Source organism: Elaeis guineensis, chromosome 6 (assembly GCF_000442705.2).
Source record: "Elaeis guineensis isolate ETL-2024a chromosome 6, EG11, whole genome shotgun sequence".
NCBI lineage: Eukaryota > Viridiplantae > Streptophyta > Magnoliopsida > Arecales > Arecaceae > Elaeis > Elaeis guineensis.
The window spans coordinates 3,224,907-3,242,588 of record NC_025998.2 but is presented as its reverse complement, the minus strand read 5'-3'; the positions used below and the strand labels follow the sequence as shown (position 1 = coordinate 3,242,588).

At 38.4% G+C, this 17,682-nt stretch overlaps 1 protein-coding gene across 2 annotated transcripts; it reads right to left on the bottom strand.

Annotated features, from left to right (window-relative positions):
• Positions 1–5,587: 5,587 nt before the first annotated feature.
• Positions 5,588–17,612, bottom strand: LOC105047634 (uncharacterized). Of its 2 annotated transcripts, XM_073258908.1 has the most exons (9): positions 17,336–17,612; positions 17,147–17,254; positions 16,878–17,017; positions 16,696–16,746; positions 16,512–16,591; positions 15,653–15,951; positions 13,664–13,961; positions 6,197–6,274; positions 5,588–6,060 (listed from the first exon to the last, which is right to left on the bottom strand). In XM_073258908.1, exons 6-9 carry the CDS (start codon positions 15,925–15,927, stop codon positions 6,010–6,012), a joined length of 702 nt encoding a protein of 233 aa, XP_073115009.1. In that variant the 5' UTR covers positions 15,928–15,951; positions 16,512–16,591; positions 16,696–16,746; positions 16,878–17,017; positions 17,147–17,254; positions 17,336–17,612; the 3' UTR covers positions 5,588–6,009. The 2 variants fall into 2 exon arrangements, with proteins under 2 accessions (XP_073115009.1, XP_073115010.1); XM_073258909.1 differs by lacking the exon at positions 16,512–16,591.
• Positions 17,613–17,682: the final 70 nt, after the last annotated feature.

The following is a 17,682-nucleotide window of genomic DNA, read 5'->3' as shown; positions in this document are numbered from 1 at the left end:
CTGTTGTGCGACAGCCAAGCGGGGTTGGAGAAATAATAGATGCCCGCTATATTATGCACGTGCAAAATATGCATTAGGAGGACAAGGACAACACGGTATCCAATAAAAAAATAATTAAAGAGGATAATGACAACATAAAATAACGACTTCAACAACAACACGTGATGATGACATCAGGGGTTAGAGATCAACGAATATTTTTTCGGATAAGCAATAAATATTCTAGGAGAAATTCTAATTTTGGTGAAATTTAGATAATCACCAAAGCATAATAATGATTGATAAAAATATTTGGCTCACAGCTAAAATTATATGTCACTTTGGGATCTTTTAATAAAATAACGACTTCAACAACAACACACGACGATGGCATCAAGGGTTAGAGATCAATGAATATTTTTTTGGATAAGCAAAAAATATTTCACAAAAAATTCAAATTTTAGTCTAATTTAGATAATCATCAAATAATTTGTTTGTGTGATAATATTGATAAAAATATTTGGCTCACAACTAAAATTATATGTCACTTAGGGATTTTTTAATATCTTAGGGAAGAAGTGTCATTATATGCAAAGTGCTTAGGATATATTTCTCAGTTGAAGGAGAATGATTAGTGTATAGAAAAAATTTAAGTAAAACTAATCTCTCCACATATAATGCTGCCAACTATCATGCATAATAAATATTAAATAAAAGAGGTGCACACTATCTCTACCCAAAAAACAAAAGGTGTGTACTAATAGTATATGACCATCATGTAGCAATTTTTTTTAAAATATATTTTGGATATCTTGATATAAACAAAATGTCTAGATGGATACAAAGAAATTTCAAGCTTCATTTAAACAGGTTTTCTGTTTCTGTAAGGGGAGCCCATATCTATAGTTTTCAAAGGTTCCTTTTTTTGTCATTCTTTGAATATTGTCCAATATTACTTTTCTTTGCGGCTTTGAATACACCAGTGGATGCGTCTATGTAATATAGACTTGGGAGCATAGAATTTAAAATTCATAAATAAAACAAAAACAGCATAAAGATGAAAACATAAAATTAGCTAGAGATAGATATGGAATAAATAAGTAATTTTGAAGTTAAATTATCGGCACTCATAATTATTATGTAATAAAGTTTAGAATACAAATTAAATAGTCATCCATCCAAATGCGCATCTGTAGGCAAAAACTTTCAACTTATTTTTTACTGATAAATGTAAGACTTTCTTTTAAGTATGAAAAATTTGATATCCAAAAAAATTAATCTTTGCATGAATCCAAAATTTTACAATTCACATGTTTCTCAAGCTAACTAGAGTCGTCTTGTAAAACACATCTACTCCAGCATGAAATGCAAAAGAAATTTATAATCCAAGGAGGCCCTGGTTATTTTTCTTGTGAATGATTTGGAGATTTGTATCCAAATTTTTACATGAATTACTTTTCTATAATTACTACTCCCTTGAAGTCCAAACTACAACAACCCATCATTTAAAAGCTTTGCGCTGGTATAACGGTAAAAAGAAGAAGAAGAAAAAAAAAAAAACATCCCTCTTCTGGTGAAGAGCAAACAATAAACTTTTGATCGATATGGAAGTACAAACAAATTTCATTGTCAATCTTGGAAAATCAGGAGATTCCTATCTAGGACAATGCCCTTTTGCTTTTAATTAAACACTATTAATTAGGCGTCAAAATCTCATTTCCCATGATAATTAAGCTGTGGAAGCTGTTCATTCATTAGCAAATTTTATTCATACGGAGCAGAAGACATTTGATAATAATTAAAAAAAGGAAACATGCAATGGACAAACTAAAGCATAAGAATAAAAAAATCAGGTTGCTGCTTGGGATAAAAGAGCGGCACACAAGACTGAGACACGACATCTGGGTCACATGGCAGCCCTTCTAATGATTGGACTTTTCCAATAGGAAAGAATAATGTGCACAGCTAGACAGAAGGAAATGGTCCAAATCAGCAACCTAAAATGGTTGCAGACTTGCAGTGCACCAACAAAGAAGACATAAATGCTCGCTTGAAAACGTCAAACGAGACATGGTTTGATTGGAGAAGTGGGCGCAATCGAACAGCTCTTAAAAGAAATAGGACGCCAGATTGGAACATCGGACCCAGGCCCAGCAGCCGTTGATGGACGATCCAGAGCGGTGACCAGTGATTCGTACCAGAAAAAGGAACCGGAGTCACGGGAGAGCGATCCACAGCACATCAAATCCGCAACACATCAACTACAGCGCCCTCAATACTGGATGCTGCTCCGGAATTCTTCCTCCAAATATGCATTCGTACTAATCATATTGTAGTATTCTTTGGTCTACGGTGAGTATTTTTCGTCCTTTTCACTGTATGGCGGTGCTCCGTTTTTGGTCACACCCAACTGCTTCCTCGTCTCGGCTACCATTCAAGCATGACTTCTGGGTTTGAATTACGGTTGCTTGCTACTGTCTTTTGCATTTGTTCGTGGACGCATCACCGGGAAAGCTTTCTATCTCAACAATGTTGGTTCTTTATCCGGACAAATTTGTCTAATTTTGCGAAACTTTACTGTGTTGATCACGTATTATATTCCACTCAATTTTCTCCTACACTGGGTTCTCTGGAGGATCAACTTTTTATGCTTACAGGGCCTGCTGCTTCAGTTACCTGGGTTAATACAACCATTTGCATTGTTGGCCATCTTGTGTTTCCTATAGATTCAATGTGTTGTACGGTTTCATTATATGTTCAGCTAAGGACAACATGCTTTGAGCTCTGGATTTTTGGCACTGTACATCCTCTCTTTTGTTCCTTTTCCTTATGCTCTTGTAATAGTGTTTGTTATTTTTATCTTTCTTTGTAAATTCTGTATGTGCTTCTTTTGGTTTCTTCTCAAATCGGGAGTTGTATATATTGTTACTTAACAGTCTTCTCCTTTTTAACATAGTTCGGCTCTGTTTATTACCAAAATAAAATAAAAAAAAACTACAGCCCCCAGAGATGTACCCTCTTAGGGGCAGTGGGGGGCACGGAGACTCATATAATTCCCATCTCATGGCAGTAAACAACGAGGTGGTTGTGGTGGTTAATTTGAGTGCGTGAAGAAGACATCTTCCATATTTTATTTAGATGCACTAGATTCTACGAGCTTTGCCTACCTCCTCGAAGTTCGAATAGGTTCCGGAATGGGTGCTGAAGTAGGCATCGAAGACTCCCTCCAAGTTTCAAATTTTCATACCAAAAAAAAAAAAAAAAATACTCCTTTCAAATTTTACGTTGATACTCTTGTATTAGGCCTTATGCATAGTAAATGCCTAACTAACAGGGGTGCAATTGAATTGAGTAAACTGAAATAGCTAGATACTCAAATTTGATTCGATCCAAAATATTTGGACTTGAAGCACGACTCGAGATCGTATATATAAATAAAAATAATATTATTAATATATATATATATATATATATTTGAATAGGCTTACGAGTATTCAACTAAGTATCTTACTATTCAAGTTCAATAATAGCTTAATTGAGTGAAGCTCAAGTAGCTTGACTCATTTGTTCTGTATTAGCTAACTAAGATTAACACAATGTGAACCTACCTTTAATTTTATATCTGGCTCATCATAAGCCAATATAGGTTTGCACTAAATAATTTCGAATCATAAACAAGTCGACTTATACAAATTATTTAATGATCAGGTTGGGTTTAGATTCCATTCTCTTGATTTGTTTAATCCGTTTAATAATCAGATTGGATCAGATAAGCAGACTACATATTTATTAAATAGGTTAATACATAAAAAAGTTATCTATTTATTAAACAAGTTAAATAAATGTAATCGAGTTACCTATTTATTAAATATAAAAGTTTATATTTCAAATTTTGATTTATTTAATAAATAGTCGGTTTCATATTTAAAATATTTTGATCCAATCCATATCCGAATCGATCTGATCTGATTGTCATCTTATAGTTAATTGGTCAGATATTTTGCTATTTGTATTCGTTCGTCAAAGTTGTGGGGCACAGAAATACTAGGACAGGGCTCTCTCTCCAATTGTGCATCCTAAAGTCGCCAAAGAGCGATATTGACTTAAAAGGCAAAAAAAAAAAAAAAAAAGGTTGAGGAGGTTAATTTTTGGTAAGTATCACTCGCATGTAAGCCAGAAGTTGGAGTTTAATTTTGCATGCGAGTCGTCCAAGTGGTCCAACTGGGGTATGATAAAGGCGTTTGATTTGCCTAGCACGTGACTTCAACCGGGCCGTCCCAGGTGTACCATCATGGAACCGGTCACCCTTCAAATCTTTTGAGCATCTCCGAACATGACCCGTGGTCCCTGCTGACTAGAATTTGGTACATCTTTCTGACTATTCCGCACATGTGTTGCGTGTGATTTCTTTTCAGCATTCGATGGCTAGCTATGACGCAACCATTTATGAAGTAGATTTGACAAAGAAAAAGGAAGAGATAAATGCCCCATAAGTCTGTTCAAGAAATCTTCCTTCAGATTAAATGTGGAGTTTTGCAGGTTCAAAGTGAACGCTTATAGCGCATGTTTGAGGAGTTCATATTGCAACAGTATAAATAGTAAGTTTTTCAAAACCTTTCAGGTGTGAGACCTTCCATTTATACACAAACCAATAACGTCTAACAGCATTTCTAATCGAAATCATTGTTAAGACATTGACTAGACGTTCGATATAGCGGGGGACCAGATGTACCGACCCACTGGAAGAACTGGGCATGCAGAGATTTTTGTAAACGAGCTGAAATTATTCCATATCTCCAGTTCGTGACGCCTTCTAAGAAGTGAGTAGATCGTCACCAACATCACGACGTGTACCAGCATGTTGCACGTCTGGCCTCACCAATTACTCTCTTTTTTGACGGCTCGTCAAAAAAATGTTTGGATCGTGTCTTTTGTGTGAAAGAATGAGTAACCTTTCCCACCATATCGATTAGTTGGATTTCCTTATACAGCTTTCGAAGCAATCGAAATACTTCATTTATCTATCTGTACAGACTTTAAAATGATATTGTATGATTCTATGGTAGATTCGGAAGGTGAATCCTTATTTTACATGAAGGATACAATTTTATCTACAGATATCAATTATATCTTTTGCATGAAAAAATAATTAATTTTTTTTCACAATGTGGCTGTCAAATTACATTTTACATAATTTTCAAAGTATAATATCTATTTCTAATATATATATATATATATATATCAAATTACGCATTGCACGAATAAATTATTCATGAAAGAAGAACAACCATTCTTTCTTGCGAAAGATACAATGGGCATCTTCTTGTTTAGGGCTGGTAGTGGGCAATGATTCAGGAAGTCACCTTTTTGTTTTTTATGTTATCTTTTGTTTCTACAGGGTGCGGCCGGCGTGGCCATCGGATTAAAAAAAAAGCCTCACAGCTCCCGGCCCAGGAGATACTTTCTAACTCAAAGAAAAAGGGGATTAAAAAATATTGCCTTTTCTCATCAAAAAAAAAAAAAAAAAAAAATCCCCTTTTCATCGCACATTCGAGCATCACTTTGGTAGACTTGGGAGCTTCACAAATCAAGAAAAGGCGTGGAAAGATTTCACCGTACTACAGCATTATAGTATATTTCCATACTCTGGTCAACCAATAAGACACGGCAATGTTGAGAAGCAATCCAGATCCAGAGAACCCGACATCCCATAGTTACATAGTACGCCTCATTCAAACGAAAACAGCGACAGCGCAGGAGAATTTAATAGAGAGAGAAAAACGGACTTGAAATCTATCAAGCATCTGGTAGTGTTCTGCATGAGAATGTTACAGGAATCTCTCTTCGCATAAAGTTTACATCCCTTGAACTCTCGAACATCTACCAAGCAACCACCAGTCCACCTTTCTCTGCCGGTTAAAATGCAATATGAGATGCTTTACGTTTTGAAACAACCAAGTATGACTATCTTCAAATATGGTCTCGATCCCTGGCTTATTCTTTCATATTCTTTCACTCCTTTATTGTCTACTAATCTGAGTCACTGTCCATGCTCCCCATTGCCTTTAAACCTCTTGGTCTCTGCAAAACAAAATGAAACAAAAATAAGGATACTGACAAGCGTATCTTTCGGCTATTCATCACCCAAGGCCTCTTCTTTTCTGTCAGAACTCCTAATTTTGCAACTCATGATTTTATCAGAATTGAAGTCACTGACCTTTTTCGAGACCTTCTTCTCTCGGACTTCGTACCGTTCTAGAGTCAGATCGCACAGCCATGAACCCGGGCTCACCAGCTGTTAAGCATAAATGAAGGGGAAAGATTAATACATTCTGACTCTTAAATAATATCATTACAAAATTGGATGTGCAAGAATATATGAGAAAGTACGAGACCCTAGCAGAAGCCACCAAACCTACTATTTGTAGATTGCAAGGAGTTGATGTTGACTTAGTAGAACCTTAATAGTCATTCAATGATACAATCTACGATGAAGCGCAGATAATCCGAGTTCCCCAGCTACAATATCAGTCAGATGAAAGGAGGCCACATGAACATTGGAAGCAGAGTCCCTAAAATAACAGAAAGCAAACCCTTTGCATTTCCAGGTATTTTTTCCATACGAACATTCACACGCCTTCTTGTCACACATCACAACTACAGTCACAACAAGCACAATCTAAAGAAACTACAAAACAGATCTTAAACATGAAATCCCCTACAGTTCCAACCAGGTACTGAGTTGTTAGCTATAATACTTGGCTTTTTGCAAGTTACACTTGCACACTTTACATATTTACAGATTAAGATCTCTTATATCCCAAAACTTCCCTAATGGGATCCCACATTAGCTTTCCATTAATCATATGAATATTTCTCTCTCTCTCTCTCTCTCTCTCCCCTTTTTCCTTCATTTCTCCTCTCACTCGGTCCTTGGAACTTCTAACAAGTGAACTATACTACTCGCTGTCACCTTCAGATTCAAGATAAAATCAACCATCTTAATTCCAGCAATTATGGTGGCAAGAAGCACAAATTCCATGACAACAATATAAAGAAACACAAGTGGCTCACTATCTAGAAGCTCCAAAGGACTAAGGGGAGAAACGAGGGGGCAAAACATGATAAAGAATCCATTACAATTGATGAGAAGTTAACTTGGGTTTTTTTATGGAATTTTTAATATAAGAGAGGTCTTGATTTGCAAAGGATTTTTCTGAGTGATTAATCTATAAAGGGACAAGTTATATGCACCAAAAAAGATCTTTGGAATGCAAAATTTACAGCGAACAAAGGTGTTCCCCCCCGCATTTCTTAATGAGACAAGCACTCACACTGCTTAAAAGAAAAAGCCATATAAAATATATTGGATTTTTCTGAAGTATAGGAGAAACAATCTTGCAGAATGCATAAAGAAGAAATTATGATTATCGCTAGCACATAGGAAGTCTAAAGAGAGGTGGCACCCTAGGACAAATATTTTGATAAGGAATTCATCCAGGCAAAAGTCCCATTGACTATTTGGTTATTGATATTTCACTTATTCAAGACCAAAGAGGTCACTTAAGTTTTATTATTTTCTTGGGACATAAGAAGAAGTGCTTCAAGGAAATGACATAGATGATTTAATACAACATGGATAAAAAACAGATGGTTGAAATGACATAGATGATTAATGCAACATGGATAAAAAACAGATGGTTCTGCAAGTTCTACAAATCAGGTGAGCCACACATAATACATGAAAATCAAAATCATGTACATAGTCAGGTAAAATTAAAAGGAGCATCGTAGAAGAGTTCCTTAAGGTTCCACAAGTTCTACAAAGCAGGTGAGCCACACATAATACATGAAAATCAAAATCATGTACATAAGCAGGTAAAATTAAAAGGAGCATCGTAGAAGAGTTCCTTAAGGTTCCGCAAGTTCTACAAATCAGGTGAGCCACACATAATACATGAAAATCAAAATCATGTACATAAGCAGGTAAAATTAAAAGGAGCATCGTAGAAGAGTTCCTTAAGGGATCTGTATCTTGCTCTTCTCTCTTAATAATTTTATTTTCTATTTCATTTTTCTTTAATTTTAGTTAGCGCATGTTGTGCCCCTTCATTTCTATAGGAGCATCAGTATGAGTATCCATGAACAAAATCAATCGGCACGTTAGAAATAAATAAAGTCATTATTTGTCAGCAAGATTGCCGTACCAATCAATACCAATGTATACCGAGCATATGTACCAAACCGGTACGTGATACAAGGGGTGTACTGACACACAGTATGCCTAATCCGCCCATGTGCTGCACATACCAATACTATAATAAGATGGTATCGGTACGAGATCTGTACTGAGATGGGAAGACAGCAAACCTTGCTTGTCAGAGTTCAATGGACATGATCATAATAAGTTACCATAAATGTCCTAGAAATTGCATCGATGTTGAACCAACTATTGAGTCTTTTTTAAGCCTTCAACTTTATACAACATATACGTAGAAAGATACGTTTTGTAAAGACCAACTTGGATTTTCACTTAAAGTATATTTCTAATTTCTTCCTTCTCATGTAATTCTGAGGGTAACTTATTAGACAATACGTCACCTAGATACTTGCGTCTAGCTATTCCAATCTATACCAAATACATATCTGGTCAAGCAACTTGGATTCCCACTCAAAGAAAATTTCTATTTTCTTAATTCTTAATAAATCTAAGCATAACATATTATAAAATATGTTGCTTGCACTCTTGCATCCGATTATTCCAATCTATACATATGCGGATTGGATATGTGTCAGATACTTGGATACCTCATTTTGTATGATAGCTTTTAAATATTTGCAGGGAGTTGGACTCTGATAATGACCGATGCACTATAATAATGCTAAAGTGATTTTTTTTTCCCTTTTTAAAAATTGATCAAGAAATTACAAAGCATCATTTTTTTGTAAAATCCTAGAGCTAATTGGAAAGTCGGGATGAGATATATCCATATTGGAAGACTTCAACAAATTACTTCTCTATGTATCCCCATACCTCCTTTTATCCCTCTTGTTGAGTCCAACACTTGGATGCGTATCCAAATCCATTTCTCATGTTTGCTTCCACATGATCTATATATGTTTGGTGAAAAGAATAATCTTCTCCATAGATCATAAATGAGAAGTGTTCAATTAAAACATGAAAATGTGATTGAATTGGTCTTTTACTAATAGAGTGAAAAGATTCATTGTTGGGTACCTTAGGGTGGCGCTTGTAGCTCAGAGAATTAGAGCATGTGATTGAAAACACAATATTGGTGATTCAAATCCCTCCTCGCCCGCAACCTTCTAAAAGGGGAAGGACTTTTCCTTTCCCTCTAAAGGTAGGAAAATCATTGTTAGGATATCTTTCTTCTGTTACATGAATCAAATATTTCATTTCATCTAGAAAAAGCCATTTCTTCTCAACAATATCTTTGTCGTTTGATCCAAGTGTTCCATTAGATGGGAACGAATTTGATAACTATTGACAACCCTTGGATAGAGTTATCAATTGATTCTCTCCCAATAGGTTGAATCATAGGTGCAATGTTTTACTCGAACGTTGTGGTCTTTGGTTCATCTAGGATGGCCTAGCTACATCAGGAAAAATAATAGAAGATATATTTAATCTTTCAAGCATACTCCACTTAGCTCGGCTCTAGCATTTGGGTCCAATGTAGCTATAAAAGCAACAGGTGCAGGTGGATTGACTCGTCAAATTCCTATTGCAATATTATTGCACTATGTTGGTAGTTTAAAATGGAATTTATTCTTACCTTTCAAGCTTATCATGCTAGTAGCATTATTTGGTATCAGAGTAAGGCTTCCCTTCATGATGGCCCATGGTGACCAGCACAGCAAGAGCTTCTTCTGGATCTCATTTGATTAAACAACTACTTTCCAAATTGAGCATGAGGAGATAAACTGGATTCAATATTGAAAAAACAAAACATTTTGAATCCATGGTCAATTCCATTTAAACAATATACAAGTCAAAAGGTTCTTCAACAACCAAATTAGCGGAGGTCAAATTTTCTTGGAAAAAGGGATGATTCCTTTTATAGGAAAAGAAATGCTATTACATAAATAGTCCTATTAAAACACCATTAACAACCACGCCATACCAAACCTTTAACACACTGCATCCTTTGTTCCATCCACAAAAGCAAATAAGTTCCTTTTTGGATTTTAGAAAGGCCTAAGAGCAATTTCAGCTGCTTGCAAAATATCACAAAATTTGCATCATTAAAATTCTAAAACTTCTACAAGAAATTTCTCATTCAATATATAATAATTAGGTTCTGATCTACACAACATGGAAAGGTGACATCAAATGACACTCCGAGTCTGGAAAATACTCAAGTTTATGAAGCTATTGAATAGCACTAAGATATAAAATATTGAAATCCTCCAGTTGGCATACCATTTGTTCGTGGCTACCTAGGCTCATAGAAATACCACTCTTGCTAGGAATCAAGTGGTGCTACTCTTCGGGGACCAAATAACTATCATAAGATGATGCTACGAATACATCAACGACTGGGATTGGGCCCACTATGTTGTAGGTGAATCTGCCACTATCTTGTAGGTGAATCTTGCACATTCTTGTCACATAGTAACAATCACTTTCATCTAATTGCTTGTCTTCTTTTTACTTTTTCCAATTTTTTGGTGGGATGATGTGGGTGGAGGGTTTGCAATTGAGCCATGATTTAACAAGCAACCTCTTGCAGAAAAGCTTGGATGTGTTTCACTAGCAACTTCAAGTTTTCATATCCATTCTTATCACATAGCTTGCATGCTCAGATAGGTCACTCCCAAGTAGCAACATAGTATTTCTCCTATAGAACATGGCTATGTTCATATCTAGAATCTGGCTTCCAACAGCTGCTATCTCCTCTAGGATTGCATGCCATTTCATTGGCCAATAGTGTTAACCAAGGACCATTTCCTCATTATCATTGCCCACCTCAAGCCATCCATCATCTAAAGGTTTAAATGATGTTTGCCAGTGGCATGCTACACTAGCTTTAGCAAGGTACTTGCAATGCTGTGTTGTGCCAATGCTTGAAGCACACAATTGTGCCAGGCACTGGGCCAAACTAACATGTCATGTATTGGCAGCACCATCCACTTTTGCCATGTCTGCTCACTTCCAATTGCAAAGCATTTCTTCAGAAATAGAATTTTGACCCCTTAAATGGCCAGGCATCCAGAGACCTTATTGCTTTGGTTGCCACTAAATGAGGATGTTCAAAATGATCTTGCATCACAAATCCAATGTCAATTATAGGATCATTAAGATAAAATGAAGCATTAATATTTATTTTATAGTTGCTTGTAACAAAACAGGACCTTACCCAAAAAGACTAACCCGAAAGTATTATTTGGGTTCCTTGATCCTATATAAATATCTAAGATATTTCTAGCAAATAACTGATGCAAGACTAAATACATGCCCATACAGATTCTTACATACTCTTTCCATTTAAGCCGTGGCACTCTCGTCAGGCTAAGGATCCAAATTCATGAAATTCATACATCCATTCATAAACATCACGATCAGCCTGTGAACATTCCCATTGAACCCGTGCTATAGTATCCCCTAGTCTACATAAGTTATGGACCGGATCCAGTCTAATACCGTATGTAACAATTTAGAACCTCACTAAAAAAACTAACTAGAATGTATTATTTGGTTCCTTAGTCCTGTATAAGTACTCAACATCTTCCCAGTGAATAATCGATGTGCAACTAAATACACACCTACACGGATCCTTATACAAGTAATAGTGTAGGTAATTAAAATTTGGGTTCTATTAGGAAATTGCTATGTTGAATTCAACTACTTCTGACAAGGAAACTTGTAATGTACATACAATAGTGTTAAGTTATTGATAGCTTAAGGAATAAAATTGCAAGGCATATCTGAGAAATAACAAAAGTACTGTAGAATGTTCAACTAGGTTCTTTCTTTTGATTATGTTTGAAAGTTCAAATTATATTAATGCCACTGAATCAACAAAATATATAATAGATAAGATATCATGATCATGCAACCTAGATTTGTTATTCTTGCCAGAGTGCCCTCAGCCCCTCACTAATAGTTCCTTGCATGGAGTCTTGCATTGATATCCACGATGTACATAGAAAAAAGCTATCAATCAAGCTACATACAAAATTCGCAAATTGGAGGATGCAATGTAAGCTAAAAGTATGCAGTGTATCATGATTACATATAAAGGATTTCGCTTGGCTTGCTTAGATGCATCAACAGTGGATTCAATTAGTTTTGGTGAGCCAATGCAACTGAGAACTGTTGTAATCTAATAATTCTGATGTTTTCATACCATGCAAATGAATCACTAAGATGCAGTTTGAGATCAAAGCAACAAAATAGAAATAATGAACCAGTGGATCAATGGATATGAGGAAAAACAAATAAAGCTTGCTAACAAAAACAGAAAGATCAAAACACCCTCTTTAATCTGAGTCTCAAAAAGTAACATGTCATTTCACACTACATATGTCTTAGTTCTTACTATATCAGAAGAGTCAGAAGTACTCACCACCTCTGCCCTTAACTGCTGTCATCTAGTTTACTAACTATATGAATGACCAATGGGCAAGAATTGAATTTATAGTCACCATATGAACATAGAATTCCCACTATTCCACAGCTATATATGATCTTTTTCTGCACTCCCATGCAGCTCCATCAATTCCATCCAAGATCTTTCCACCAGCCAAATCTTGTATGCCTCCTCAGGGATATCAAAAAAAAAAAAAAAATCTCTAACCTGAAAATATAACCAACAAATAGAAGAGAAGCATATAAACCCATGCCGACCACTCAAGTAATTCCATAGCCTTTTTTCTAAGGTGCGATCGTCTCCTGTGGAGCTCGAGCATTATAGTTAAATCAGCGCTACCTTGAGGTAGATTTACAAGTCTGGACTATCGACCAGAGGGCCAGAGTCCTCAGTTTTGACGCTATTACCGTTAGCAGAAGGGCGCTTTTGTAATTTAAACCCAGCTCAGGGGCATTTCTTACAGCGAAGGAAAAGAAGATGCCAACTTCCAGCCTCCAACCGCTCCAATTATTACTTGCTGGCATAACACGCCACATTACCCCTTGCATTTCACCAATTCCCGATTGCCCGTCATCCACCGTGCAAATGCTCTAAGATTTGCGTGGTCTACTAGGACCTGGTGCATCCAATAATTTCTCAGACAACAGTGACATGAAACCAAAAGAAATGAGGACCAAAATTACAGCTCCACGCATCTACGAGCCACCAACTTTTTGGCCCAGCCAATCTACAGAGACCACAGATAGACGGAACCAACCAAAGGAAAGAAAACCGTGAAACTGAGTGGGTCCAAGTGGGCCCCATCTGTAATCTCTGGAACTAAGCGTTGACGAATTCCAGCAACCAAAACCGCCCCCCACTTTCCCCGTCCTTTAGAAACTGTCGAATCATCCGCACCAAACCGCCAGCTTTTCGCCCCTCGTTAATAAGTGCCTAAAGATTCCTATATCTAATAAAAATGTGTCCCCTCTCTGAATATTTATCCCTATGTAATGATACTAAATAAAATATTAGGAAAAAAAAATTTAAGAGGAAAAAAAGGAGTGAGGAAGAAGAGGGGCCCAGCTTACGTTAATGGTCTTTTGGATAAGCTTGGCCCTCTTCTTAGGCCTCTGGGGAAGCTTGGATCCCTTGAAGACCAGGAAGTCCTCCTCCTTCTCTTTGTTGGTCAGCGCGATCGCGAACTTGGGCCACACCGTGCCCTCGCTCCCCGACGACGAGCCCGCTCCCCCATTCCTCTTCTCCTCCGACGACGCCGATGCGCCGCCGTTCGCGGCCTTCACGGCCCGCTCCGGCGACGCCACCCCCCGGAGCCCACCGTTGCTCTGCTGCCGCCCTCTCATCTCCGCCGTCGCAGCCTCCGAATTCCTGAAATGATTTCAAATCAAATCGAGGAATATATAAAAACGAGTTATAATACATTCGACTGGAATAGAGAAAGAGGAAAGTAGGGGAGAGACAATCTTAACTTCAAGGACTGAAGAATTTACTGGATAATTTAATTCAGTGAATTCAGTTGGGGATTACAGGCATATACTCGTGTACCTAGTTTGCTGTCTCGTTCGCCTCGGAGTCGGAGGGGATTGAGGGGCTTCCATGATGGTCCCCAGTGTCATATGATTTACCCGTGAGAGATTAGTGTAGCGGTGAAAAAATAAGGTTAACCTCACCCAAAAAAGAAAAACAAAAGGGGTGGGGTTACGGACAATTTAAAGCGTCTGGATTGATTTCGCTCTGGGCCGTCTGATCGAAAAGTTGATGGACCGTGTTAAATAAATCACTCCACTTGGTCGGAGGTTCAATGCATTCCATGGACGATTTGACATCGCAGACGGTTGAGTTGTGTCCCCATTAATTGTATCGGAGTTAAATCGTGGGCCAACGAAATCCGTTACGGAGATCTGCTGTTCATGAGTGCGGACCCCTGGCGCTGCTTCAGACATGGAAGCAGGTTGTAAATAGTTGCCTTTTTGCAACCGCTTACTAATCTTGGCGTTTGATCTCTCATCTCTGCGTGCCAAAATGTAAATGACAAAATGCGGAGTGCTTTAAATTATTCATTTCCAAGGGGGACGGATCAAACAAACGCCGCCAGGTCTTTTACCGTTGGACGTTTGTAAGTGGGTCACTCCTGCAGGACACTCGACAGTCATGTACCTATCTCAGATCTAATCCTGGCCATCCAATGGAAGTCTTTAATAATAGACGGTGTGTAGAAGTGCTCGTGGAAGGTGGGCCTAGCATAGAAGTCGGTTCCCTTACAACCTGAAACAAAGAACGTCCAGCCTTTCGAAAGCAGACGGGTCAGGTAATTGATTGTGCTACCGACCACTGGGATGGATGGACCAAAATGATCGATCCAATCTTATCACGGATGGGGATCAGGGCTCGGTGCGGAAGGTGTAGGACCCCGCACATGATATCCCATGCAAGTGGTCTGAGGTTAGGTGGGGATACGTGGCGCTGCGTCGTGAATCGAGAAGTTTATCCAATACCAAAGTGTGCTGTGTCTCGCCTCACCCACGCGGAGTTCAACCTCTTTCATGCGACGATACGAATTTGGTCAAAACGGATTTGGGTTGCAAAGCAAGATGATGCTGCCTCCGAAATTTGACGCGTCCCGCTACTCAGTCCTCACAACCCGCAAACGGCTGGACTTTCAGATTCGTGATATATGAGAAGGAAGTCGAGCCAAGCTGTATTGAGGCCAATAAGGATGATGTGATCGGATCTCATCGCTGATCCGGGCAACGTATCGTTAGGGAAGAAAAGGGATTGGCGAAAGGGGACAAAAGAGTCTATTAAACGTTGCAGGGTGGTAGCCAGTAAGCTGTGCCTGCAGTAAGGGACACAAGGCACCATACACACCTCACGTGCCCTGACATAAGCACGTGATCACGGCATGCCGTGCCCACCAAGCCAGCCAGAAACGCGAAGGAAACTAACACAAGTAGACACCGGATAAGAAAACAGGCCTCTCTTCCCGTGGTAATTACGCCCTCCCTTAAAAAAAAAAAAAAAAAAATGCTGGAGACACAGAGAGAGGAGAGGGGTGGTACCTGAGGATGCGATGACGGGTCGGGGTGGCGCCGCTGGGCAGAGAAGCCAAGCCAGAGTCCTTATCGACGCGGACGACCCGGCGGTCGACACGAACCGTAGCGGTGGTGGTGGTCGCGTCCTCCTTCCGCTGGACCTTGACGCACCTCAGCCGCTTCCGGTTCCCCCAGTGGAGCAGCAAGTCCGGCTCGACCAAAGCCGGCGACCCATTGCCCGTATTATGAACTCCTCCTCCTGAGCCACGGGTGTAATAGGGATTTCTCGCCTCCCTTTCCATCTATGTCTCCTTCAAACCCAAAGCCTGACACGTGACAAGAGCACATAATCGCGGTTAGTCATTGTTGGTTATTCACTTAAACCACGGTTAATTATCAATAATACCGATGGACAGAAGGAATGCTGATGCGGCCATAATAGAGACGGCGTGAAAGAGAGGGAAGAAGATGAAGATGAACTACTGGATAGTAATTTGATCGGAATGGATAGAATGATGGGAAAAAATATGTTATTTTTTCCTTTTGTTAACGAAATAGAGCATCTCTTCAAATTTATGTATTCATAGGTAGATGGGAAGAAGAGGAAATTTCATTAATTGCGAGATTGTTAGATGAAGAGAGAAATTAATGGGATCAGAGAACAGATCGTAGGGTACCATCAATAAACTTTAGGTCCTTTGGTAACAGATTTGATGTAATGCATCATCAATCAACCGAGAAGAAAAAGGAAACAGTTAGGAGCTTTCATTGAAGGAGACCAGAAAGGACATTTGAACTGGGAAATCTAACGGAAAAAAAAAAGTATCAGGAGCCGGGGAAGATTTCTGACAGATGAATTAGATATTCCAGGGAAAAAAGTTATCACCTTGGCTAGCTATTTGGTCGTAGTTCTGAAGCTTTGTAGAATTTATTGAACGGCCTTTGAACCAATGATGAATTCCTTGGCTTCGGAAACGAATAGAAGGAAATAGATTAGCAACAATAAGAACAGAGAGATCGGAAGGTGATGATCTCGAAATGGATGAACATGTAAAGTTTCTTCGAATTACCTAAGATTCTGAAATGGTTGTTGCGATTGGAGCTCGTCCCGATCTTCTCTTCTGAAGGAAAAAAAAATGGTGAGGAAAGAGAGAACAAAAGAAAGGTCTTATATAGTTCTTGCTAAGGATAAACGCCGGAGAGGGGACGCTTGTTGGGGTTGGAAGAAACAGAGATTTATCAAAGCACGAACCTTTGAATAATTCTTCAAAGTTTCTCTGTTCAGAACTTTATTTCATAACTTGAGAGAAGTAACGCAGAGATCGACGGAGCTCGTGTTCAAATGTAGTTGAACTCAGAGGAATCCCGATCGATTCTTAAGAGAAAACACATCTGTCCAAAAGATCAAGAAATTGAATCATTTTTGTCAATTGAATCATAAGAACAGGGGAATAATTGGCCAGAATCTCTAGTGACCAGAGAAATAGAAGAAGCTTGAATTATTAGATCATTAAAGAATACCTTCAACAAGACGAAAGAAGCCTTCGTTTTCAGGCAGGGATTTTTATAGCTCTTGTTTACTCCTGGATAAAGATTAGATTCTCAAATCTCCAATTGTTCTCTTCGAAACTGGAACAAGGACAAACCACAAATGAGAAAAAAATCATCCAACAAATCCACGGAAATCCAGGGCAGTAGCAGAATGCAAACCTTTGGAGCTCAAATTATTCGCCGCTCCTTCGATTAATCCTAATGCTCGGAAGAATTAGCAGTAGAAATCTCGTAAACCAACAAAAGAAACAGAAAAAAAATTCGAACAGAAATCTCTGATTTTTGAACAAGAAGCACTTGGGCCTTAGTGCCGGAAATTTCTGTTTTTTTTTCTATTCAAATTGTCTTCTTTTCTCCAACAAAAGGAGGAAGAGAGAGAGAGAGGAGAGCGAGGAAAACTGAGAGCTTTGATCGGACGAAATGCTCTCTTCTCACCCTTCCACAAAGGCTTTTTATACGCCCTCTCTGGCCTCTCCTCTCCCGTTCTGGGCTCCCTTCTTCCGTTC